General features: G+C 36.3%; 2 protein-coding genes across 2 annotated transcripts in view; one reads left to right on the forward strand and one right to left on the reverse strand.

Moving 5' to 3' along the window:
• The window catches only part of LOC111512744 (uncharacterized), a 41,961-nt gene extending 26,127 nt beyond the window's left edge, over nt 1–15,834 (forward strand). Inside the window, exons 2-3 of the mRNA XM_074171566.1 lie at nt 12,742–12,913; nt 15,517–15,834. Of these exons, the coding sequence (XP_074027667.1) occupies nt 12,747–12,913; nt 15,517–15,661 (312 nt within the window). The 5' untranslated portion in view covers nt 12,742–12,746 and the 3' untranslated portion in view covers nt 15,662–15,834. The remainder of the gene's footprint in view (nt 1–12,741; nt 12,914–15,516) is intronic.
• A 5,035-nt stretch (nt 15,835–20,869) lies between these two features.
• LOC111512746 (uncharacterized) lies at nt 20,870–26,577 on the reverse strand. The gene is made up of 3 exons (XM_074171304.1): nt 26,430–26,577; nt 22,908–24,436; nt 20,870–21,562 (listed from the first exon to the last, which is right to left on the reverse strand). The coding sequence occupies exons 1-3, from the start codon at nt 26,479–26,481 to the stop codon at nt 21,287–21,289; spliced, it is 1,857 nt and encodes a 618-aa protein (XP_074027405.1). The 5' UTR covers nt 26,482–26,577; the 3' UTR covers nt 20,870–21,286.
• Between the last annotated feature and the right edge of the window lie 1,301 nt (nt 26,578–27,878).

Consider the following 27,878-nt stretch of genomic DNA (forward strand, 5'->3'; position numbering starts at 1 on the left):
AGGTTTTGGTAATCCCGCATCACATCGCGTCTTGCATTCATGAGGTTTGTTTTTGACTATTTTACGTATAGTTGAGAAAGGAATTTCGGTCAAATCTGATGTTGCTTGTAATAGTTTGTTTCCCTCGAAACCAAACTTGAGATGTAGATTCTTGTATACATTGAAACATACTCTCTGTGATTCAATATTCAAATGCATCTGAATCTTATTCACTGGTATCTCTCTTTCGCATTGTTCACCATCGCTATTGGAATCACTACACAGGAAAAAGTCTGAGTTGTTATCACACTCATTATTACTATTAGTACTTGTCCACGGACACCACATTTTAAACAGATAACAAAAATTTTAAGTAATTATAACGGCACCAATATCGAATTGCAACACTCAAATCGCGATCAATTCCTGAACTGAACATTGACGACACAACGACGATACTCATCCCCACATTCTATTCGTCACCATAACATGACTCCTAATTTGATTCCATGACTCTTCAGCCAATCATAAAACTCGGTTAGTAAAAATTATCCAATACGAACCGCCAATTCTTCAGTCCAAGTGGACTAGTTCGCAGCGGCATTATTTCTTTGTATTAGTTTGTTTGGCCTTTGAGATGCCGATAGCTTGAGGTATTCACAATAAAGGTCACTTCGACTATACCAACTTTTTACTTCACACGGATCTATTTCGCTTCCACACCATTTATGAAAAAATTCGAACGCAACAATCAATAGGCAAAGTAATTAAAATAATACCATTTGAAATATTCATATAACAAAGATTATCAGTTGGTATCGCGTTACGAATGGGGATTTGATGTAATTATTCAATTAACAAATTACTTCGCCTTTGTTCGTATCGTATTCGCTCCGCACATTCATTTTTTGGATTATTTACAACTCCAACTGACATGTAATTAGGATATGAGATGAGGGCGCTAACGCCCAAATGGGGGATTTTATTTACATCCAGTTTGAAACGAAGTCTGACGCAGCGGATTCCCCAAAGCGTTCCTTAAAATCTTGACAGTGCTTACAAGAATTATAGATTCAGTAAGGATAGGTATTATCTGAGTCTGCATGGAAGGTTAAGCTGGAGAATCTGTAGTAGAATGAATCCCGCATACCTGAAATGTAACTCTATTCCACAATCAAATAAACGTTATGGAGAAATAGATTACACTATTATTACCTACTCGTTCGATTGATGACCTACTCATTTTGTAGAAATTGAATATAGGACGAAGAAAATAACTTTTGTCTAATTTCTACTAAGTTTGTCATTTTTACGACCGGTTTCGGTTTGTTAATCCATTTTCAAGTAAACTGATACATTTTGTCAAAACAAATTCTTGTATATACAATGATACAGCCCGTAGGTTGTGCTACCTATCTGGTGCTACTCCTGTTCAGTAGCAGAAATAAGTAGGGTGAGGGGAACTGAACCTCCCCAAAAGCCTTTGCAAAACCTGCCACCGTGGACCAGCCTACCCAAGCTAAGGTGTAAGGAATCGAGACGACAGCTGAATGGCCGCAGGGTGATATGCGGTTACGAACGATCCTCTTGGGGAACTGGGCAAAACCTCATTGTATTCAGCCTACCTTCGGTAATGCGGGGCTCTGCCAGAGGTGACCAACTCTTCCCTTGCTACTCGTGGGAACACACATGCATGAAACAACAGAAACAACAAAAACAAAAACCAATCCCGAAGCTGAACAGAAAAGCGGTGGCTGGGGATGAACAGAAATGTCCACCTCAATCTACCGCTTGGAATGAGGCTGGACATAGCAGTTCACCTCCAACAGCAAAGACACTTTCTGCGGCGGGCGCCAAGAGATCCACCTTGAATAAAGGCAAGGGACCGACTGCCCCTGCTGAAAAGCCTCCTCACTTGTGCACCTCCACGGAGGGAACCCCAAGAAGGTTGAAGAAGCCGCGCAACGACAATAATATCGCTGCACCTTCCAAAACCTTCGCAGAGGCTACCGTGACACACCTCAAGGTTGCCAAAGAGAGTGTGTGTTCGGCGAGTCTTGGCTTACACCTGCCAATATAAAGAAGATGTCTCCTAGTGACCTGTTTACCTTCCTGGAAAGGACAGGATAAACGATGACCTAGGAGAACAACTCCTCGGGAAGATGTACAATGGGTCACATGTGGCCTGAGTGCTGTAAGTCTACACTCACCCTTCCTACCAGATATACCAGAGATACAATGATACAGTCAGGTACCAACAATAGGTACCTAAAATGATGAATAAACCTCTGAAGGAGCCAGCCATTCGTGCTGGCGAAACGTTAGAATGCAGTTCCAAACTATGAGGGCCTTCAAATCCGAATGAAGATAGTAACATTGATTACCTGAATTATCAAGACCAATACTAAAACAATAACTAAATATCTTCTATAATATATCAAAATTACTAACTATTGATTCTCAAAAACCTACTTGTGGATTTTTCCAGCAACCTACCAATGGATCCTAAACTAGTTGTCAAAATTCACAAATTCAAAAGAGAAGAGCTGCATAGTTCTAGTTAATAATATCGATAATAATCGATAAAATGATAAATGAGAAATGAATCTTTCCTTGTTTTTTACCACTTTTATTTGTATCTGAATGATATACAATTATTTACAGACTGTGAGTTCATCAACTTATTTGCAGATGATACCTTAATGGCTTGTACTGGAGTAAATTTAGAAGAAACTGTTGGCAGAATGAATAAGGTTTTAGAGAAAGTAGAGAATTATCTGAAAACCAATAAAAAGAAACTTAACGTTGAAAAACTAAAGCAATGATAATCACTACTAAATTCAAATATAATCAAATAAATACAAACAACATAAATATAAAAATTGAAGATGAACGTATAGAAATAGTAAAATCAGTGAAGTATTTGGGATTTCAACTTGATAATTGCTTATATATAGAAAAAAGATTGCAAAAAATGTAATTTTTTTCTCAAGAATCGCCAATAACTCATCAACAGATACAAAAATCATGGTATATAAATTAATAATCCAACCCCATTTTGACTACTGTGCATCTATTTTATTCTCTTTTAATTTGAACAAAGTGCAACAAATAAAAAAACTACAAAATCGGGGAATGAGAATAATTTTAAAATGTAATAGACACCAATTTCTACCATGTTATCTGCCCTACAATGGCTCTCAGTATCCAAAAGATTATTCTATTGTTCCAGGTTTTCATTTATAAAATATTAAATAAAATGACCCCACCATACTTATTATCATTAATAACTTTCAATAAGGACATTCATTACCATTCTACAACAGTAACATTCATATAAATAGAACAACTACAAGGAATAGTATGAGCAGTTTATTCGATTCAATGATTTACCTGATTCTATTAAATCTACTCTGTCATTGAAGATTTTCAAGAGCGAACTGTTATAATATATTCATGATGGAAATTGAAAAATTCCTTTTTGTTTAGTTCAAATAATGTATGTATATAAAGTTGTATTATTTATATTGTTGATTTTGTTGATTGTACTATATTTCAAGTTAGCTAACCTGTATATTAGGGAATCCTAATTCAATAAAATTATTCTTCTACTAACGTTACTGCAGTTTCGTCCTATAAGAACATTTACAAACTAATACAATAAACTAACATTTCATTGTATTATTTTGAAAATATCCTTATAGGACGAAACTGCAGTAACTTTATTTACAAATAAAAGTGGTAAAAAAACAGAAAGTTTGTTGGGAAAGAAAGTTTTTGGCTTTGTACTTTTCCATCTCGACACAAAAAAAGTGGGAATCTTCCAAAGAATGGAAGGAAGCTACCAATTTCAAAAAATTAACTATGTACAAAGGTATGTAGATCATGCAAAGAAGTAACTTTCAGACACAAACTGAAAGAGAAAGCCCCCTCGAAACAGCTACAGGCGGGGGGCCAACCTGGACCCCCCAGTTCCACCAATGTTCTGCTTTCTCAGATACCAAGTAAAACTTTTTATTAAAACATGTTCATCTGTATCTTTCGAACGAAAATTCATATTTAGCGAAAATTTCCTCTTCTAATCCTGAAAAGTTTGTTGATTGATTGCAAAATTTCTACTTATGGAGTGCACTTTCATCAACATAGGCGTAGATAACGGGGTACTTCTACAATACGACAATTATACAGTATTTTCAAACTGCATTATTTCTCTAATGAATCTCTTCGCAAAAGCAGTAAAATCACACAACTTCAATTTTATTCAATATCCAAGAGTTTCTCTGGTTTACCTCCACGAACATGAAATATATTGATATTTGGAAATCCTACGACAGTTCAAAAAATTAATGGGTATTTCAGTAATCACCAGAATTCAAAAGACTTCCAATTACTTATAGCTTCATCTGAGGTCTTCTAGCCCCAACGTTTTAAGCTTTTTGCCATGAAAAATTCAGTTTTACTAGAAACAAAACTATACTTTAAACTCCATCGTTGAAATAGCTCAATTTTTTCGATTATTATATTTTATTTACATCCAGCATTTACGTGCATGTTCCCATGGGAGGTCAGTTGTACACGGGAACATGCGAGACACACTATTAGTGAACAACATTTTACATTATAATATAAAAATAACCGTGAATGGTGAAACGAAATTATCGAGAAACGTTGTACCGAAAAGTAAACTCGAGAATGCGAATGTCAAAACTATCAACAGATAAGGTGATAAGGTTTTTATTGACCTGAAAAAAATAAAAATAAGGGGACTGTGATGTAAAATCGTAGAATTACTATTAGAGAAGTTGCTCTTATGATGCACTGTTTGGAACCTTTAGAGTAGTAATGAATATTAGCGGAGTTTTTCCCATCATCAAACACGTGTTTCGATCACTAAGTGATCATCTTCAAGAGGAAGATTAAACTAGAAACTATCGCGAAGCTAACGCTATTTTTGCTATATAGATATACCCTATATAGATATACCCTACAGGTGCACCACACATGCAGGTATACCACCCTAAATTAATTTTACAATTACCACCCATACAGGTATACTACCCTAAATTAATTTTACAATGTTGCCTTATCTATTATTTTACAATATATGTTTAAATTTTATAGCTGCATATAAAACAATTTTCAGCTATATAAAAATTAATTTCACAATATTGCCTATCTAAATTTATTTCTACAATGTACCTTTATCTAAACCCAACAATATTATTTTAACAAGCTATATAGTATGCTATTTGATATAGGTCCGTCATCGTTATTCGTAATAAACAATAATATTATGAATAACGATGACGGACCTATACCAAATAGCATACTATATAGCTTGTTAAAATAATATTGTTGGGTTTACTGATTACTACATAAGACAATTCACTTTCACTTTACTGGAAAGTTTTGATGGGTTGACCTCAATCATCTGGAATTGTGATAAACTTGCTTTTGGAGATTTATTGAGAAGGATGTAGGTATATGAAAGAGAGCTTCTGAAATATGGAGTCAGAGGATCAGCTCCTAAACTTATTGAATCTCATCTTCAAGATCGGCAACAACTTATTTTGTATAAAAATGAGAAATCTAAAGTGAAAGCTATCAACCGTCGAATACCTCAAGGGTCTATACTGAGCCCCTTCTGTTATGATCTACATAAACGATTTGCGAGACTATATCGACAGTGCTGATGCCCCCAGGAGAATGACAAATCTTATTTCATTTGATGTTCTTGAAATTATTGCATGATTCATTGTCATATGGTACACTGAATTGTTGTGAAAGTTCCTCTCCAAAGAATGTATTCATTGCAGAGTTCAGTTGCAAAGCAACCAAATCAGATATCGCTTTCTATATCACTTAACAGCTTTCAATATGAACATAAAACTAGACGATACCAGAGACAAAGTGTTTGTGGTCTTCATATGTATATTTTTAATTTTATATCTTGTGAATGACATTGTTCTTTTTATTCATAGTCCATATTATTTACCCTTTAGTAATCTTTTCAGATACATTTGTAAGGGTTAGACTATACATTTTTATATCAAAAACATCTCTTACAATGACCATCTGTATCTGTAGAGTAGGGAGAGTGAGTGTAAGCCCACTCACCTAGGCCACATGTGACCCATTGTACATCCTTCCGAGGAATTGTCTCCTAGGTCATCGTCCATCCTGTCCTTTCCAGGAAGGTGGACAGGTCGCTGGGAGACATTTCCTTTATATCGGCAGGTGTAGGCCAAGACTCGCCGAACACACACTCTCTTATTGACGATAACTCCGGGCACTCGCACAGGACATGCCTGACGGTCTCATCTTCCTGTTCACACATCCTGCATAGAGGTGTGTCCACTAGCCCCATATTATGTAGGTGTTTCCTTAGCTGACAGTGGCCAGTCAGAAATCCTACTGTAAGGCGTAGATTTTTCCTGGTCATCGCCAGAGATTTCTTCGGCGCCATCTTCCCAGGGTCGCCTAAGGTGATCCTGGCAAGATTACATCCTTTGATTTCATCCCATCTCTTTAAGGATTGAGCATGGGTGTAACATTTGACTAGTTCCGCAATTGTCGAAGTCATCAGGCCGTGGGTGCCACTGGGTCCTAAAATTCTTAGTCCAGCCGCTTCCTTGGCTAAAGAGTTGGCAATGCGATTACCTTTACTCCTGTCGTGCCCTTTAACCCACCTCAGGATAATGTTATTATCTACCGAGGCTTTGGCTAAATCTTGTGGCACTCTAGTGCTAGCCCTGAAGTGACACGCTGTCTGTTCACGGCTAATAGTGCTTGTCTGCTATCAGTGCAGATTGTTATGTTTTTGCCAGAAATTCTTTTCTTGGTTATTTCTTTTGCGGCGATTGAGATACCAGCTAGTTCTGTTTGGACCACGCTGGTATTTCTTCCCATTCCCCACTTAATCCTTAGGCTTAGTGATCTGGAGTACACTCCACATCCTGAGCCTTCTTTGGTTTTTGAGCCGACTGTATGAATCCGTATTGCATTTGTAGCATCTGACTCTGTGTTCTGCTTAATTTGTATTTTTATTTGTATGTTTATTAAACACAAACCTGGGTTCAATTGCATCACTTGTTGCCTGCAGCAGAGGTTGCGCAGTAAGCGCTTCCCGCCATAGGCCCAGCCTCAATTGACCCATTCCTACTTCGAGGTTTACACCAGCCGTGCGCAATCGTACCATGGCCATTAACGCAACCTCCTTAACGTACAGATCCAGAGGGGTCAGACCCGTGATTAATCCCATTGCCGCGGTTGGTGTTGCTCTCATGGCTCCTGTGATGTTTAAACAAGCCAGTCGCTGTATTTGATATAATTTTGGATGGCCGTTGCTTGTAGAACTTTCGGTCCCCATGCAATGGCTCCATACGTTGTGGATAGATACTGTGTACCTTTCCAGTTCTTCATTGTTGCCAGGAGTCAGGACCTCTGTTTCCCGCAGAGCTCCTCTTAAGAGTCGATTGTAGAGAGCTACATCCGTCCTCTTCGGGTCACGGGATTTTACAGTAGTCCTGAGATCCTGGCTTACCGTATAGGTCAGCCAGCGGTGGTCTGACATAGAGATATGGTCAGAGACTTGCCAGTCTTGGATTTTGTTTGATATTTTGGCTGACGTGAGCGTGATATCTATTAATGTTTGGCTACGCGCATTAATAAATGTTGGCTCGATGCCTCTGTTCAAGATTGTTAGATCTTTCTGTATTATATATTCATATAGTGACTCACCTCGGGCGTTGATATCCTTGCTACCCCAGCTCACGTGGTGAGAGTTTGAGTCGCAACCCAATATGAGCTCCACTCTCTGGTTGAGGCAGTGGTCCACTTGTACCTCCATTTCTCTGGTCGGTGGTAGGGTGGCTGCATCTGAAGGGAGGTACACCGATGCGATTATCAACGCCATATATTTGCCTTTCCCAACTGGGCATTCAACTTTGACCGCAGTGAGATCTGAGGTGCTGAATTGTGCCATCGGAAACGCTCTGTATTTCCTAGGAACATAGACAGCCGTCCTAGGTTGCTGGTTGCTTGGTAAGCAGAATATTTGACCAGTTAAGCTACTGAAACCAGTAATTTTGGTCTTTATTATCCAGGGCTCCTGGATCAAAGCTATTGCCTCCTCCAATACATCAAGTTGGCGACATAGTGTTGCCGTTGCCGCCTTTTTGTGTTGGAGGTTGCATTGTATTATTTTTACTTTTTTTCCAACGTTCTTGCCCATGAGACAGTTGTTGGATTCAAAGTTACCTTTAGAGGTCCATCTGCTCCCCTGCTAAGGGGGAGGTGGCCTCGCTGTTTTTGGGTGCCTCCTCCGTCAGGTCATCGACTGTCATCTGTTCAGATGCTTCGACTTCCTTTTCGGGACCCATGGTGGCCTTGGGACCTAGGGTTTTCAGAGGTACCCTCTGTTTCTTTTTTTGTTACCCTAATAGTCAGTGAGGTAAACGCGTAGCTTAACCTCATCGACTTCTTCTTTAGGACAGCCATATCATCATCTCCGATCCCGAAGACGAAGAGGTATCCGTGTGGGTTCATCTTAACCTCATGATGGAAAGTGCACCATCTTGCTACCTTCAGGTCAGGGTTTCGCGCCTTCAGCCGACCCAGCTGACATCACCGGATGTCGTCTTGTGGACGTCCTCCGGGATCCAGAGTGAGGCTTTGGTAAGCTTTGGGAGCTTATCCACACTGACGACCGCAAGTGATGCCTCCTCCCATGGCTTAATATTCACAATGACCATTACACCAGGAGAGAAATTGTTTGATTAGGGAAAATACATTTCATTCCTTAATGAAATTTTTTTTCGTTTTTATTTTAGTTGAACAGCGACAGGTTATTACGCCAATAAATGAAAGAGATTCGTTGAAATGAAACTCTCAATTATTTTCAATTACACTTCAGTTCGTCGTTCAAATGAAGGTGATTTGACATTTGAATCCAATATATCTTCAGAAACAGGAAGGACAATCAAAATCAATATTACAGTCAACATTCAAATCTGAATTCGAATGGATGAAATTGAAACATGTTATCTGACTCTGTTGACAATATTTTTCGTTTCTTCGAATTTTTAAAGATTCGGATTACTTTGGTTTTCGATATCAGATGAGGTCAATTTGAGGAAACCAAGATATCGAACAGTATTTTGAGATGAAAATGAGTGAAACTGCAGTAGTCATTCAATAATACGATATATAATTGTGATAATTTTATTTTTGTAGAGATGCGAAACTTCCTGGTGCTGCAAATAGACCAAAACAATTACGTTCATAATGAGATGATCATAGTAATAATTTCTGAATTATTTATACCTACTAATATATTGTTATCATCTTAATGATGGTTGTTATGAGATATCATACAATATGTTCAAAATAAGAAGGGTCAGCATTGGAAAATCTAAAACCGGAAAATCCATATTGAAAACCAAAAGTTGAAGAATCTAAAAAAATATAAACTCACTCAGTCATATATTTTAGATTCTATCATGTTCTCATTTGATCTCCATATAATATTTCGTGCTGTGGACACGTTTTTATGTAATTAACCAAAGTTAAGTGTGTTCGTTCCCCATTCTCCAAAGAGCAAGATTTTTCCGCATATGTCTTAAAGTTCTGTGGTAGTCCTTAAGCGTTCGCTTAAAGCTAGGAGGAACACCAGTCAGATTTCTCTCCATGCAAAGAAGAAGCGGTTGAGGCTTATCGACCATGGGTGAAGAGGTCAGGTATACCCCAATCAAGAAGAAATTGATAGCAATAATTAGTGGAGTTTGCGAAAAAATAGAGAAGGCTCCTTAATAAACGTAAGAGTAATCAAAGTGGAAAATGAGCATCCAAATATGGGAATTAGAGAATGAGAATAGATAAGTGGGAATGGAAAGTATGGTTGCAAGAGTGAAATGATATGTAATTACTCAAAGGGAAGATATCTATAGGAAGAATTATCCAAGAGAAGATCCCAAGGGCCTAATTCTTGAGTCATAAGAATCTTTTTCCACTAGGAAGTCGAATATAATATTATTGGGAGTTATGGAATTGGAAGATGTATTGACAGTGAAGAGGAAGAAGTAACGTAGGAAAGATGGTGGTAATAATGGAAAGACACCGTTGCCAGCTGAATATGATATCAACTAAAATCGGTGAAAGAATGGAAGGTAATGAACTGGAAAAACGGATATTTGAGGTCAAGAGAGTACAAACGAGTGAGGCAAGAAAGCGAAGACCGTCTTGGATGAAGTTTTTGGAATTCTGGAGCAGAACATTGTGGAACTAGGTTGAATTGAGGAAGTAGATGGGTAGTTCAAGAGCAGCTGAGGCTGAATTAAATAACAATATTGGGTGAGACGGAGGTAAAAATCTTACTATTGGAAAAAAGATCGAAAAACAATCCCGATTATGTGAACTATAATGATAATTGATCTGAGCAAGGTATTGGACCTCTCGTATTGGTCTGAGCCGTAACAGAATGCATTGGTATCGGTAAGTGAATACGTAGTATTCCAGTAGTGGAATACGTAAAGACAAGCTCGAATGAAATCGCAGACCCAACAAAGCAGGAGCCCAGATCTAAAAAGAGAACAAAGAAGTCAAAATCAAGTGAAATTCTGGAATTATACGAAAGCATAAAGAAGAAAGGAGAAAAAGAGAAGGCACAAACAATTGAAAATCGATTCAAGATGAAAACGAAGGGAGCGAACTGACAACCTCAAGTGTACCACTTTTCTCTTTGGAATGGTTTAGTGCAGCGTTTCCCAAAGTGTGCGCCGCGGCGTCCTGGGGCGCCATGGAATCTTTACTGGGGCGCCGTGGGCCACGGGTGAGTCTCAAGGTACAACGTTTTACAACAAAGATAACTGAGAAAAAGGTAATACGTCGGCACATATTAATAAAAATCCTCTGATAATATGATAATATCGGTAATTGCAAAATGCAATCCGTTCAGACAGCCACCTACCTACTTTTATTAATTATTCTAGTGTAGTCTTTACGTTCGGGGCGCCACGATAACCTTCAAAAACATAAGGGAGCCGTGAATTCAAAAAGTTTGAGAAACACTGGTTTAGTGCAAATACCATACGGACACATCTGTCGTAATACATACTACATTTTACAAAAATATCTAGGGTCATATCAAAGTTATCATGAAATCTTGTTATTTCAGCCCTCTGTAGCTTGAAAGTTAAAAGACCTTCAGAACATATGTTCAAATGAAGTTTTTTCTCAAAGTGATACTTCCCAATAGAGCAACATCCTGTACAACGTAACACTGAATCGAAATAAAAAAAATTGTGAGCAGTCACGGGACGCCTAGCAGATGTAAAACATCAATAATAATATTTTGCGATCCCTGCGATGCAATGAACCCGCAAGTTCAAATCATCCACCATCACACAAAATGGCTGCCTATAACGCATTCATATATAGAATGTTGAGGATACCACTCAGCAATGAAGCCCGAAACAAAGAACGGAAAATCATATACCAAATAGCGAACGAAAACGGATACACCCAAAAGACAATAGATAAACTAGAAAACAGAATCAAACAAAAAATACAGAATAAGGATCAAGCCACCCCAACAGACAAAACAACACAACGCTGGACAGCATTTACGTACGTAGGACACCAAACCAAAAAACTAACAAACATCTTCAAACCACTGAATATCAACATCACATTCAAGCCGAACACGAAGATAACACAAAAAATAAACAGCTATGAAAAAGAAGAAGACAAAGACCAAAACGGGATATACAGTATACAATGCTCGGACTGCAACAAATTCTATATCGGCCAAACCAAGAAAAAACTGATTCAAAGATACAATGAGCACAAAAAGGCATACATAAATCCAACAGTATATAAATCAAACCTTGCAACACACGCCATACAAAACAAACATAATTTCCCCCCACCAGAGAACATAAAAATCATAAAACAAGTCAACAAGGGAAACCGCATGGACATTTGGGAAAACTTGAACATCCATACACTTAACAGTCATAAATCACTTATCGAGGAACAAGTACAAATCAAAACACAACAAGACCTCACATTCAATATATTAAACAAAGCCATACACATTCATAGAGAAGATCTAACACATAGAAGAGTACCTGATGCAGAACAAATACAGGCAAATTTACCTAAAGTACCTGAAATACCTGAATTAAGACGCTCTGACCGTATAAAGAGGCAGACAACAGAATGACCAGTTCAGTTTGAGGAGTGCCTAGAAGATGACAGTACTACCAACTGTCGAAAGCGCTCGCAGATAATTAATAGAAGATATAAAGCTTCAAATCCATTTTGTAGAATTTAATATTGAAATATGACAATTATGTAATTTTTTTTTCTACCAAGAGAGTAGATTTTACATTAACTGACCCTTGAGACAAACAATATATACGCGGTTTTAATGCACAAATAAATGTGGCGTAGTATTTGCTTTCTTTGCAGGAAGCTGCTCACTTCCACTTTCTAAAGTATCACTGTCAGACATATTTTATTTTTAATATTTTAAAAATTATTTATTTATAGTGAACACAACTGTAAACACTCTAGGTATCCGAGCTCAGTGTGGCGAGAGAGATACCGTAATTCCGAACTAGTGGGAAGATAATCGCACAGTCGCTTGCGCATAGCGAACCGTCGCCACGCCAGCAATCGGTTTTACGTGCCGCTATAAATGTTTCACGTCAAAAATCAGTGGATGAAGTTGACATAGTAGTTATTTTTCGTTTGTTTCAGAGATAATGCCCTTGTGCAGTCGACTACTCCTAGTAATGGCAACGCTGACTATCACGTGCCTGGTACTGTCACATCAGCTTCCCGTTGACTGTAACAAACCTCTTGAACACATGCAGGGTGAAATAATAGACATGTACATCCAGTGTGTTAAATCATTGACCAGCGACCAAAGGTAAAACATACATATAGTTCTAGATGATTAACTAAAAAAATTCAACAGTAGGTATTTCAAAACCAAGTTACTATGAAATGAGGATACACTACAAAAACACACTTTTGTCTATTTTCCACGATATTTCTTTATTTTTGACTAGTTTCGGCTATTACACCATTTTCGAAACTAACTGATCTGAGTAATTTATATCTAAGTTGCCTATCCTATCATAAATAATTTGGTACCTACATTTTGTATACCTGTAATATCCATGAACATAACAAAACAAAGCTGGATTATAGATTCAGGAGAAGACTATTATTTAGATCAAGTTGTTCATTGAGGACAATAGAATTGGGATTTTTCTTTGACTTGTTTATTTCCATAGATTCCAAAAAATTCATTTTCCCTTTTTCGCATGTGTGAAGGATCTTTAAATTATCTTTATCTATTTTATGTTTCGAATTTTGAAGATGTTCATACATTAATGATTTTTTTATCCGAAATGACATGTTCATGGTACCTTGTATCAAAATGTCTACCAGTTTCTACCAGTATATATGGCGGGGCATTCACCACATTCTAGTCGATATATACCAGATCTCTTCCCTTTGTCTAATTTAGGTTTGACATTAAATAATCTGTTTCCTAAATTTCCGTTGGATGTGTAAGATTCACAGATTGCACAATACCTATTGACTCTTTTAACTCGCATTCACAGGCCAATGATACATAGGACTTTCACAATACCCCTTTCTGATCAAAACCTCTGAAATGTAATCGCAATCGTTAAACAAATAACATTAAATAAATAACAAACTACCTACCACTCTAGTTAACAACATTATAACGAAATATCAACAAAAATCAATGATGAAAGAACTATATTCAATTTCCACAATGTCTTTGACATATATAGCTTCAACAAGATGGCAGTTATCAATTTCCAACGTTCGGAAGCTCTTGTTGAACGACCCTATATAATCTCTGTCGTGACCCCAACTGTAAGGGTCATTCATCTGTATTTGGAATACACTTTTTCTCCTCCTTTCTTATTCTAGAGGGAGAGGTAATAAGAAAAGGGAAAGAACCGGGAGAAGGTTGGGATTTCCAAACATGCATAACTTGGAGATCCCATACTTTGAAATTCTGAGTTGTTTGAAAACTTCAAGGAAGTTAAATTTCTCCCAAGTAAGGGAACAGTCCACAAATTTTGAAGTAACAATTTTACAAAATTCACAACTTTTTGCTGTTTTTTCGACTTGGAAAAGTTGTGAAATTTCGGGCCGTGAAAATAGAAAAAATAATAGTAGAAAACAATAAGCACAATATTATTCAAGTGTTGTTTCCTTTCATTTGTATTGAATATTCCTATTCATGGTGGATATGGTGGAAGATGAAGGACCTTGGTCCAAAGTAGAATACATCCCATTATTATTTTTATAATTACCAAAATTTATTTTTGTTTGTGCATACCCTAACGGGCATGAGCATTTAGTCAATATTTTGCTGGTGGGGTTGGGAAAATTTGGATTCCCTCCCCCCCCTGGTATTTCTTTTCGCTGTGGCCCTGTACACTACGGTACAATGGTTGAAAATATATATTATACAAATCAAAAATGACTAATTTGGTTTTTAGGCTCAAGACATGCCTATGAGGGAATAATACTTCATTTTCCCAAATGCTCTTTGAATCAATGTTGAAGTATGTTTTTGAATTTGAGTTCATCATCGATGAACGGTAAAACAGTGTCATCAATGTTTATGATCAGATCGCCAAGTTTGAACCTTGTGACTTTCCTTCCAAATACAACTACAGAGCATTTTTTTTGTTCCTTCGATACATTAACGAATTGATTCAAATCCTCACTAAGGATATTTTCGCTTTGCTGTACAGTCAAGGGTAAAAAAAATAATATCACTATGTATCATCGGCATACATATGATATTTGAGTTTTTTCAAAAAGGTTGTCAAATGGGAGATGTGAATTATGTAGAGTAGAGGTCCAAGGATTGAACCCTGTTGGACATTTGAAAAAGTATTCTTGAAATCCCAGACCACGCCTGAGCCTTGTTCATTGATACGAATTTTTACTTACTACGTTTGTTTAGAGAACTAGCTCTGTTTCACTACCTCTGATTTGACGTTGTTTTTTATGGCCATCGTGCTATCTGGACTGATACTAAATATTTCCAACTCCTAGGTTGTATTTATGTGTTGATTTCCTGTGAAGTTTATGGATTTTTTTGGTAGACAATTTTGACTTAAATAGCTGGATGCCAATAATACTAACAATATTCATTCCTGGGTTCCTTTGTAGTTTCATAATGATGTAAAATCACATGAAAATAATGGCATCAATATAAGGGGATAATTGCAATTTATCAGTCTCCTTTTTCTCAGAGTTGAGAGGTCAGCAATAACTTCTAAAAACTTGTTTCGGCAATACTTCGATTTAGCCAATTTTTCATATCATATCTCAATCTAGCTAGAAGCTTATTTATTATAATATATAAGTTTATACTCGTATGTTCAGCAATTTATTAAAAAAAAATAAATAAACATATCAAATAAATGTTTCATGTGTGTGTTTAACAGTATTTATTTTATTTTTCGATAGGTATGGAAAACGATCTTCGCCGAATCACAGTACCTTCCTGAAGAAACTTCATCCTCGGCTTTTCCAGAACTTCGCTTACCAACCCAGCCAGAACCTTCAGAATTTGCAAGATTTCTACCAACTTTTCAAACAGGATAACAACTAATAATATCAAGATAGCCTAAAACTTTTTTTATTTCAATCTTAACCACTCAATAAAATTGTGCAGTATTATTTTATACGGTTGACTGGTGTGTCATTTTCCTTTTGTTATTTTGGTATGGCTTATTTATGGTTGATAGTTCAAGGAAGATGATAAAATAAATGAATTGAATTTTTCGATATTTTTCTGTTCCATTGGTATGGTGTCATGAATTGATATTCACAATTTCTAGGGAGTAAATATTCTGCAATTTTTCGTGAAATGTTCAATTGCAGAATTACAGAAAAACATCAAGTGTAGAAAATATGAAAGATGGACAACACTTGGTTGGTTTTGGCATATCCAAGCAATAAAAAAATTAGGTTAGTCGACTTTATGGGAGCGCCGTATATAGCTTTGGTCATTGACAATATAGTGCGGAAAGTATTTATCTTGAAAGAGAAAATATTGAGAAATGTTATACCCAAAAATTGAATGAGTTAAAATTCTACTCTTGAACCCATCATAAACATCTAAGCGACTAGATAAATGTACTAACTCAGGAAGATATATGAATTACTATTCTTTTCATAAAAAATAAACGATCATTCATTTAATACTTTGTTTGAAAAAAAGAAAAGAAAAATTAGAACACCCTTCTCTCAAGCAAAAAAATCTCATACACATTGTTCGAAAATTCTTGTCCCAGAATACTTCACACTTATATAATTTTCAATACTAGCAGTAAGACAAATTCAATTTTTCTTATAAATCTATACCTACGTAATCATGAAAATGTATCTTCAAATATCATAAAGCTTTTCCATAATGAACAAAATATCAAAATATTTCCAAAAAAAATATTGAAACTATAAAGAATTTGTACACTAAATTGAAAGATAAAACAGATACTACAAAAAAGTCAAATGTAATTTATAACACTCCTTGTAACAATTGTAACTTGGATTATATTGGATCAACGTCTAGAATTCTTAATGAAGGAAAACATCACATAAAAGTGATACAAAATAAGAAATCATGTGTACTAGCACAACACTCTATAGAAACAGGACATAAACTAGATTACCCTAATATCAAAATTTTAAGTACGGAAAAAAATATTTCCAAACCCGTTTTTTGTAATGGTCGAAATCAATATATCTTCTGATTGTATGAATAATGTATTGATAATCTCAGCAACATATATAGTATCTAACTTACTGGAACTACGCCAAAGACATTATAAAAATGAGAATCGTATTAGAGTTAACGATTATCCTATCAAATCATCATGCTCATGAAAAATGACATTTATGTGAAATGCCTACACATGTGTTACTTCTTGTCATCAATTTATATGTTTAATACATTGTTTTGTACTCATTTTTATTGTACGAATAATTTTATAATGTTAGCCAAAAAATCCAGAAGAAAGCTTGGCAAATGATTGTTCGTGCTATAATTAATGACTTCAGTTTGAATATTTCACTCACTCTATCGGCCGATGTATCTGTCGATGCTTCAAGCCGCAGGCTAAACGATCGATATTCACTTGCTATCGTCCAACCCGTGTTATGAATCTCACGTTAAAACGTGAGACCTCGTTAGTCCTAAGCTCCCACAACTTTCGACTTCTGAGGCTCTGCCGAACTCTAAAAACCTGAAGTATGTGCTCTGCTGTTTCATCATTTTTCAAACAGAGGCGACACACACTGTCTTCAAATGATTCTGATTCAAATGACAGTGACCTGTGAGAAGATATGTTAGACATCGTAGTTCATCCCTACTGTAGTCCAATAACTGTTTGATATCAAGCTTCGAAGGGTGAATAAACACCTTGGAGTGAGCCAATCCTGAAAGATTCTGCCGTAAGTCAATAAATCTTCTTATCATCCAGGTGTTCAATCTTTGTTTGGCAAAACCTAAAGCGATGCCAATGACAGATTCTGGTCCGATTAAGCTGCTTGCAGCATCATCCTTTGCAAGGGAGTCAGCAGCCTCATTGCCTTCAAGGCCACTATGGCGAGGAATCAAGACCAGAGACAATCTGTTGAGTCTTCCTATCAAGGAGAGTCGTTTTGGGCAATTTGCTAACAATTTAGACGTTGCTCGGTGGGAGCCAAGAGCATCCAACGCCGCTTGACTGTCCGAAAATATTTTTATTGACTTGTTTATGAGGTTAGATTCTTCCAATCTCTCCGCACATAATTCAATAGCGTAAATTTCCGCTTAAAATACAGTCGCCTAGGTTCCTAGGCAGGTTGATATCTCTGTCCTGGGTCTGCGACTGAAAACACCTGCACCAGAACCGGAAGGTGTTTTTGATCCATCTGTGAATCAACAACTATCTGCTCTTAATATTTCCTTCTCTCAGAGGATCCAGTCCTCTCTACTCGGGAATAGTACTTTATAAGGCAGTTCGTAGTTGACAGTTGGAGGCATAAAATCAGAGGTCATTTCCAGAATGCTGTTGCACTCTGCATTGAATTGATTTGTGCAACTGGCAATGTGCACAAGTCTGTATAAGGATCTATGCATTTAAAGACTATTCAAATAATTTTTTTTCGAAAAATTAAACGTGATTTTGGAGATAGGGTAGTCTAGAACCTCACCAAGCAACATCAGGGTAGATTACAAAGTTGCTTAAAAAACATCACTTGATTAATGGACGACCTCCAATGAGCCTCAGAGCTTCCTGTGTGGAAGAATGCATGCTGCCTCAAATTTCTTGTAGAAACATTGAGTTGAATAATTGAAAGGGGTATAATTTTGTGAAAGATTAATTTTTGGAGAAGAAAGGTTTTGTTTTTCTACTTCCCCATTTTCATACAAAAAAGTAGGATTCATCCATAGAGAAGAGGGAAGCATACATACAAAAGGAATTCAACCAATATGAATAAACTCTTCGCATTTTAAAACTGTAAGAATTCCCATATCCTTTTTCCGAAGCTTTTCAATAACTTAATAATAATAACTACTAATGGAATACTTGCCTTTCCATGGTAGAGTTTCTATTGAACCTATATTGTCGTCTAGTAGAGGAACATTTTCCTGTTAAAAAAATGTCCTCTCAGGTGGTTTAATGACGGACTGAGAAAATTAAGGGACACAGTTCGCGCAGTTAAGATAATATACGACACGACAAATGATCCTGTTCATAAGCAACATTCAAATTGATCAACAGTAAATATCAAAAAGCCATTACCGAGTCGAAAAAAACGGCATACGATAAATTTATTAAGGAATCCGACAATAAAATCAGAGATAGCTGGAGGCTGATCAATTTAGAAAAAGGCAAAGCAGCATCTCAAGTAGCAACTGACGTGATCACACCGCACGAATTCAATTCATATTTTACTACCATTGCCGAAACCATAGTAAGTCAACTACCACACAAAGTTAACGAAAACTCTTTGACATCACTTGATAATGGTCTTAAACCTACCTTATCTGGATCCTTTTTTTTGAACCCATCACTTCATCTGAAATTTTCAATGCTATAAATGAGGTAAAAAACTCCAATTGCCTTGATGTGTTCAATCTTAATAGTAAGATTTAAAGGAAACATGCACATATTTGATGGAACCTCTTACGTTCATTTACAATTCTTGTATTAGCGAAGGATGTTTCCCAGACAAATTCAAAATCAGTAAAGTCATCCCAGTTTTCAAAAAAGGTGATAAAAATCTTACTGAAAACTACCGTCCTATTTCCATCGTTCCCATTTTTGGAAAAATTTTCGAGATAATCCTAAACAAAAGGTTATACCTCTATTTTGAAGGAAACAATCTTCTGAACACTAACCAATACGGTTTCCGCAAGGCCTGCTCGACTGTTCAAGCAGTAGCTCGGGTTGTAAGGGATATAGTTGACGGTTTTGAAAAGGGTCATCACAGTGCTGTGACACTTTGTGATTTGAGTAAAGCATTCGACTGCGTTTCTCATACAAATTTGTTACTTAAACTGGAAGAATATGGAGTCAGAGGGGTAGCACTTTCACTTTTTTCATCGTATTTAATGAATTGAAAACAGCTCGTTGATCTAGGCAATAACAGCCGATTGAGCTCGGAGTTCCTCAAGGGTCTGTGCTGCGGCCTCTTCTATTCATAATTTATATCAACGATCTCTTCTATGAATTATTACCTTACACATGTGTCATTTATGCAGATGACACATCGATCCTGTGCTCTGACAACAACTGTCAGAATCTGCTCGCAGCCATGGAACTTGCAGAAAGACAAGTTGAATCGTGGTTCAATTCAAACCTATTGAAACTTAATAAGAAAAAAACACAAAAAATAATTTTCTCGACTAATAATAATATTTCTGTGAGCAAAACTGTCACCTCATATAGAGGTATTAAACCAGAAGCTCTCGAAATATTTATTTTTACTTCGACAATTGAGAAACTTTGTTAACATAGAGACTCTTATTTCAGCTAATTATGCATTTTTTCATTCTCACGTCAGCTATGAAACTCTACTCTGGGGTACCTCCTCCAATGTCAGAAAAGTTTTTACGCTTCAAAAGCGTGCAATTAGAATTATTTTGAACGTAGGTTTCCGTGATTCATGCAGGCCATTTTTCAGAAGACTAGGCATTATGACGGTACCATTTATCTTTATATATCAGACACTTTTGGAAATACATAAGACCATAGATACATTTTCGACCAACTCCAAATTTCATGGGAGCTAATCTTTTGAGACCTCACCGGTTCGATTTACAAAAATCCTCTAAGAACTCACTCGATGTCAATCTATATAATATTCTGCCATCTAGTATCATAAGTTTACCCTTGCCAAGTTTCAAAAAGCGCGTCAAGGAATATCTAATGAAACAAAGTTTCTATAGTACGGAGGAATATATTGCCACATCAGTGCTTGATGAATTTTTATAATATAATATGTTTATTATTTTATGTTTACTTTCTTTGTGAAATTGTATGTACATTTTATTCAATTACTTTTCTGTATATATTTTATTTGATAATGTTTTTTCTTTATAATTTACTGTTACTGTTTCATGTTCAGTTATGATGTTCATCTACATGCTGTACCACCGACTTGCTACTAATGTACCGTTATACCTATACCGTAGTGAACTAAATATCTATCTATTTATCTACAAAAACGACACTCATTTGTAACTTATGTTGGGTCCCAATTTTGGTTTATGGGCTTGCTGGCCCCTTTCTAGTGGACTGTATACTATTGAATAATGCGACGTAGGTAATTAGGTAACACACTTTATTCTGTCACACCTAGTTTACAGATTTCACAGAATGTCGAATACGACAATTGATTTGATCTGTTTAATTTGATGTGAGAAACACTAAGCTTATACATGAGAACCTTTGATATTCTCCACAATAAACTAACACTTTGTACTTAACTACAAATACATCTAATAGACCTTTCTTACATTATGCTAAAACCGTACTGTCTTGAACGAGATTACTGTTAAGTGAGAGGTAAGGAAAACAGGTCGCACGCTATTGGTTCCCGAAGGTAGGTAGGTATCCCTTGACAACTAGACTTAGACAATTACCACAGTGGCGTAACAGTGTTTAAGGCAACTCATTTTTAAATTTTATTTATATTCCCAACAACTTGTATTTGCCTAGGTTTGGTTTTTCTATACATAAAATCATGAACAAACTCCTTCATCGCTAGTACAAACATTCTTATTAGAATCGAAGAAAGGGCTGTTATCGGGACAGGGCATCACAATGGCGAAGCCCATACTGCAAGTAATGAAGAGTTTGCAATCATCATAATGGCCATTTACGAATACATCGTTAGGTTTCTTCGAACAAATATCATCTGGAGTAATGATAGGTTCATCTGGTTTCATAGAAGTAGTTTCTTGCTTCTGGTTATCATCCTTCTTACCATTTCCATCTTCTGTAGTCTTTACTCTATCCTGAAAAAGAACACTCAAATTAAAAATATGTCTCGATAAACGGAAACGTTTCGTTGCTTCTGCGTTATTGAACTAAATTTCTGGATAATCACAAAAATGGCACTTCTTCATTATTTGGACAAAAATAAGATTTCATCATAAAAATTAGCGGTGTCTCGTCAATACCGTAAGAGTGCCTTAGATGGTAATATAGCACTCTGAGGGCCGCGTTCTGTCGATGGATATAGGACGAGACCGCATATGCTGGACATGTTGATAGCAAGTGCATTAGGGTCTCGGGCGCCTCGCGGCAGGCCCTGCACCTTGTGTCAGGAACCTCTATACTTATTACGCGACTGCGGTAGACTAAGGTGTTGAAGACACCATTCTGAGAAGCCATGATGAACCCCTCAGTTTCCGACTTCAGCCCACAAGACCTGAGAAAAGCGAACGTCAAACGCTCTGATAAGCCAAGGTCTTCAATGTTATTGAAGAAGACCCCATGCATTGAGTGGGTGAAGTGATCTCTGCGCCTTTTATCTGAGCTTTTTGCTGAACGAGTTCCAACTTGGTGATCTCATTCAGTGTCGAAAACTATACCAAGTTCTTCATCTGCTCGGGCAGCTGCCCTAAGGAGAAATGCTCTAATTCCTGCTCTCTCATGGCCACGGACCATGCAGAGAAGGGGATCCGAACTCCTGACGACTTTACAGGTTGTATCCAGTACCATTCTGCCATGTAGACACTCCAAACTCAAAATTCCACGGCCTTCCTGTTGTCGGGGGAAGTACAACCGTGGAACGGACGATTTGGAATGCAAAGTCCTATAGAGATGTATCATTTTTCGGGTCGAGTTGATACAGCTACTCTACTCCAATCGAGTAGAGTAAGATTGGAACGGCAAGCATATTTGTTGCAGCAACTTTGTTCTTCCCCGACAGTTCCGATGACCAGATCTGTCGAAGTTTGTGCTGATACTTGCCGCGGAAAGAGTTCTTCACTGCTGTTACCTCTTGTGAGTAGTGTTGTAAAACCCCGAATTAGGTATACGTTTCTCCTACATCCAAATGGTGTAGGATGCTTCCATCTACGAGCTGCACATCCTTTCGCACAACATTTGTCTATCCCGAATTTCATACCGATAGCATGCGTGTACTCTTCCACCACCCTCAAGGACTGATGGAGATCCTTCTCTCCAGAGGCATAAAGTTCAAGATCATCAATATAAAACAAATAGGTGACCTTGTGCCTCCGGTTTCCGAGGGTGCCACAGTTATACCCTCGAGTATTTCTGAGCGCAATGGATAAGTGAGTTGCAGAAGAGAAGGGGATTGAGGGAATTATTATTATTATTATTATTACTTACCGATCCAGGTGATGTGTTTTCATGAACTGTAGTCTTCGTTAACAAATCTTCTGGTGTTCCAGAGGTATGTGAGGGAATTTCAGTTGATGAATTGAAAGTAGTTTCGGTAGTTGTGATGTCAGATTCTGTTGAATTAGTTAAATTGACAGGTATCGTTGAAGTTATTTTGGAAGCTTCATGTGCTGAATCATTCTGAGTTCCATATTCAGGGTCGAGAGTAGTTGAAAAAAAATTGGGTGATGAGTTGGTAGGAGATAGAGTTTCAGGGGTTGCATAGTCTGAGATAAAAAATGATGTGTCGATCGAAGTAGTAGTTTCAGGAACAGGCGAGGAAGTTGAAAAAACAGTAGTTGAAGTGTACGTTGAAGAACTGTCAGGTTCTAAAGTTTCTGGTCTAGGAGTTTCAGCAGATGGAGGATCACTGGTCAGATTAGAAGTATCGGAATCTGATGTATCTGTTACAATTTCAGAAGGTTCAGATGTTTCAAAATCTGATGTTTCTCTTGCAGAATCAGAGGGTTCAGTTGTTCCAAAATCTGGTGTTTCTGTTGCAGAATCAGACGGTTCAGATGTTCCAAAATCTGGTGTTTCTGTTGCAGAATCAGACGGTTCAGATGCTTCAGAATATGATGTTTCTGTTGCAGAATCAGGTTCGGAGGTTTCAAAATCTGATGTTTCTGTTGCAGAATCAGACGGTTCAGATACTTCAGAATATGATGTTTCTGTTGCAGAATCAGGTTCGGAGGTTTCAAAATCTGATGTTTCTGTTACAATATCAGAAGATTCAGATGTTTCAAAATCTGATGTTTCTGTTGCAGAATCAGAAGGTTCAGATGTTTCAGAATCTAATGTTTCTGTTGCGTTATCAGAAGGTTCAGAGGTTTCAAAATCGGATGTTTCTGTTGAAGAATCAGAAGGTTCAGATGTTTCAGAATCTGATGTTTCTGTTGCAGAATCAGAAGGTTGAGATGTTTCAACATTCAATGTTTCTGTTACAACATCAGAAGGTTCAGGTGTTTCAAAATCTGATGTTTCTGTTACAGAAGTTTGGTTTTCAGAAGTTCCAGTTTCAGGTATTTTCGACTCTGATATTTCTGTTGAGGTTCCATAAGTTCCAGATGTCCGACTTTCAGAAGTTGATATTTCTGTTATTATAATATCAGGCCTCGAAGAACTAATTCTTGAAGTGGTAAGAAATGGGGTAGATTCTATTAGTGTATCATTATCTTCAGGTAGTTCACTAGTTGAAGAAATTCGGTTTGGAGATGTGGTTAAACTCTCAGGAACTGAAGTTGGAAGAGTGGTTAATATGGTAGTCGAAGGAGTATTGACAGAGGTCGTGCTTGGCGTACTTGGAGTACATCCTGCTGCTCGTGGCCAATCGCATACATGAATTTTAGGGTTGAAATGAGTGCCAGGCGCGCAGCTCATGACTTGTTTACCCCATGGTGCACAAACGAAAAATTTCGTGCAATCCGTTGGGTGTGGAAATGGTAGAGTCTGTCTACAAACAGGGTATCTGTAGAAAGCTGTGAAAAAAGTACAGATTAGTTTTTCACTAAGGGTAATTGTAAAGTGGTGTAAGAAACGAAATGCCACTGTTGAAACTTATTTAATGTTTGTTTGAAAGTAGTTGACAATGTTTCACTGTGAATTTTACTTTCAGACTTCCATTGTCTAATATGATTTGAAATCTATGAAAGAATAAATAAAATAAGAATGAATAGCAAAATATCAATTATTTATATATACAGGCTGATTCACGGTGGATGGCACATTATACGTTTCTGGTGAACCAGACATTATTGTTTTACTTTTTTATAATTATTCATATCAATATTTCCAATTTCAAGTTTCTTGGTGCTTTTTTAAAGTTTATCCAAACATATTGAAATTGTTCTGAATTCGTATAAATTTCTTGAGGTTCATTGGCGGTAGATTCGGATACATTTCATTGAACTTTCTACACGTTCTGCTGATAATTTTGTCACACTGTCCAAAAATAATAAACAAATTCATAAGAACTTCGTTTGAATAGTTTTGTTCCATCGTTTTGAAGGTATTTGCAACTTCTGAAGTGACGAAAATGTCGATATTATTAGGAGAATGTCACAACGCTACTGTCAAATAGTAATCATGGCCTGCTTACCAAATACCGAATGGAAATACCATTCTGAAGGGACATTTTCACAAATAAATGTTCATAAGTCCGAAACTTGACTAGTTAGGTATAGGCTAGTTAGGTATAGAAAGAAAGCAAATTTCAGCAGCTTTCCGAATTTTCAATAATATACAGGGTGTTCCATTTAAAATAATCAAATTCCAGCAACTTTTTCAAGCAAACGAAAAAACTGTATTTTTTTACCACCCTGTATTAAAGCAACGGAGATTAGGCTGACGTGTGGGAAGTGTCCAAGTATCACCTAACTCCAAACCAAATTTCGATATCATAGTACTTCTTAACTAAAAGATATCGGCATTTTTAGAAGTCATGATTTTCGAAGAAAAAAATTGAAATTAATTTTCATTTCGAAAACGGTAACAGATAGGTATAGGGAAATATCAAGAAAAGTTGTCGGGCAATTGTTGGAGATTCCAAAAATAATATTATATACAGAGTGTTCCATTTGAAAAATCAAAGTTGCTACTGCTTTCTAATAGAAGCGGCAACACCGCATTGTCGAAAATATTTTAGTTGGCTAGAGAATGTCCGAATATGCCCTCCATTAAATTTTCAAAGTGATCCGTTGTCTGGTTCACCAGAAACGTCTAATGTGCCATCCACCGTGAATCAGCCTGTATAAGCAATGAAACGTGAAATAAAAATACAATAAAGCGAATAAAATAAAGTAATTGGGATAAAAGATAAAAATGACCACAGAGTGAAAAAAAATAATAAATAATAAAAAAAATGAAAATAAATAATCAAAATGGACTAAAAACAAAATAAAAAAATAAAGTTAAGTAACTTGGTTCGAAATATTCTTATTTTTAATTTTTTTTGTTTTATTAGTTTTCTATCTTTATTTATTTATTTTCATTTTGTTTTATTTCTTTTTACTCTGTGATCTTTTTCATCTTGATTATTTCATTTTATTTGATTTATTGTATTTCTATGTCACGTTTTATGGCTTATATATAATTGATAGTTTAGCTATTCATACCAATTTTTTTGTCCTTTCTTCATCATACATTTCGTATCATATTAGACAATGAAAGTACAAACTAGTAGAATCATTTAATGCTATTCCTCCTTACTAGGATTAATGTAGTACGTGTTGATATTTTTTATTCAGTTGTATACATCAATCACTAATTATAAAATATTTTTTCCAAAATTCATTTTCAAAGCACGCAACTATTGAATTATTTTCGTAGCAAGATAATGAATAATAAATATTACGATATACTCAATTTTCTTCTTAGCTTTCAAAATGTTTTCTGAACTCATTTTTTTTATGAAAAATAAATTGAATATTCACGGACACCTGAACAAATTCTAAAAACTATGGAAATCCTTACGTTTGCTGCAGACACCTGCGAAAATTGCTAACAAAACAAAACCAATGTACATTTTATGTGATAAGAAACTAAATGAAGGTATACTACGCCATGAAATTTATATTTATATCCTCATCATATCTCATCACCGAGAGATATGAGCGAAAAATTAACTTTCCATAGAAAAGTTAATCCACAAAGAAAATTATTCGATTACAAGCTTCCTTCTGAGAAAAGTTGAGATGCACAGTGTACAGGTCGATGATAATATCTAGGGAGGCCAATCAAATCAAGAAATAAATATTTTAATCGATAAGATATGTCCTGATAAATAGAATTTGGAACTTCTGACATGAAATTATTCTACCGAAAACACTGTTTTCTTACCAGAACAAAAATACTAACAATCAGTCTTAGTCATCCCCTGATGATAAACTGGTTAGTAAAACGCACGTAAGAGACAGTATTTTTGTTCTGGTTGTTGGAAAACTGTTTAAATTAGAAGATATGTTTCCTTTGATGTTTTCTAGGTTATTAACCTACCTCAATCTGAAAAATAAATAGATATACAACAGCAGAGAATATGCTAACTGAAAAGTTCTCTTCAAAAATATACTTTTTTTCGGGACAAAACACAAGCACTACAGGAAAATCCTTATGGCGCTCTAAGAGCGGTGCCTATGCAAAAGTAGCGATTCACGTTGGATTTGATTCGCTGGAGACTAAATTCATTTGGAAAAACGTTCTCAGGAAGTTTATTCCACATAAATGTAGTTCTCCGAATGAAAGAGTTCTTGAACAGTGAAGTTCGAGGTGTACCTACTGAGGTGAACTTTGAAACGATGAGCAGCCACAGTCCGTCGCGTATTTCTGATATGGCAAATGTGCCAAGAGACTTGAACACCTCCCGTATCAATAAGAGACTCACTGTCATGTAAGTTATCTGCATTTAGGTGGATGGTACACAGAGCTTTCGCAATCCCTTTACCTGAAAAGAATTTCCAAGATGAACTAAAAATAATTAAGCAAATTGCAGTAACAATCAGGTACCAATTTCTCTAATAGAAAAAATAATATCAGGTAAAGCTCAAAAAACACTTTCATAAGTAATAATAATTTAGGCAGAACTCTGTTTAATGCAAAACCCAAACGAGAATTTTGACATAAGGCTGCGTGAATACGTCTGTTTGGACAAAAAATCTACAATGTATGAACATCTTCAAGAATCAAAACACAAAATAAGTAAAGATAATCTCAAAATCCCACAAATATGTAATAAAGGGAAAAATGAATGTGTTGGAAGCCATGGAAATTAACAAATCCTTTAAAAACCCGAAATATATACTCCTAAACGAGCAACTTGAATTATGTAGGTCTCCACTTTTGAATTCATAAGTTTAACAACTCCTATACTCTTCAGTGTTGAATTTTAAAGTTGGCACTCTGGTTCATACAACTACCTGTCGTTCA

The sequence above is a fragment of the Leptinotarsa decemlineata genome, unplaced genomic scaffold, assembly GCF_025532065.1.
Source record: "Leptinotarsa decemlineata unplaced genomic scaffold, Ldec_3_MD MMD2_tig00000010_RagTag_RagTag, whole genome shotgun sequence".
Classification (NCBI taxonomy): domain Eukaryota; kingdom Metazoa; phylum Arthropoda; class Insecta; order Coleoptera; family Chrysomelidae; genus Leptinotarsa; species Leptinotarsa decemlineata.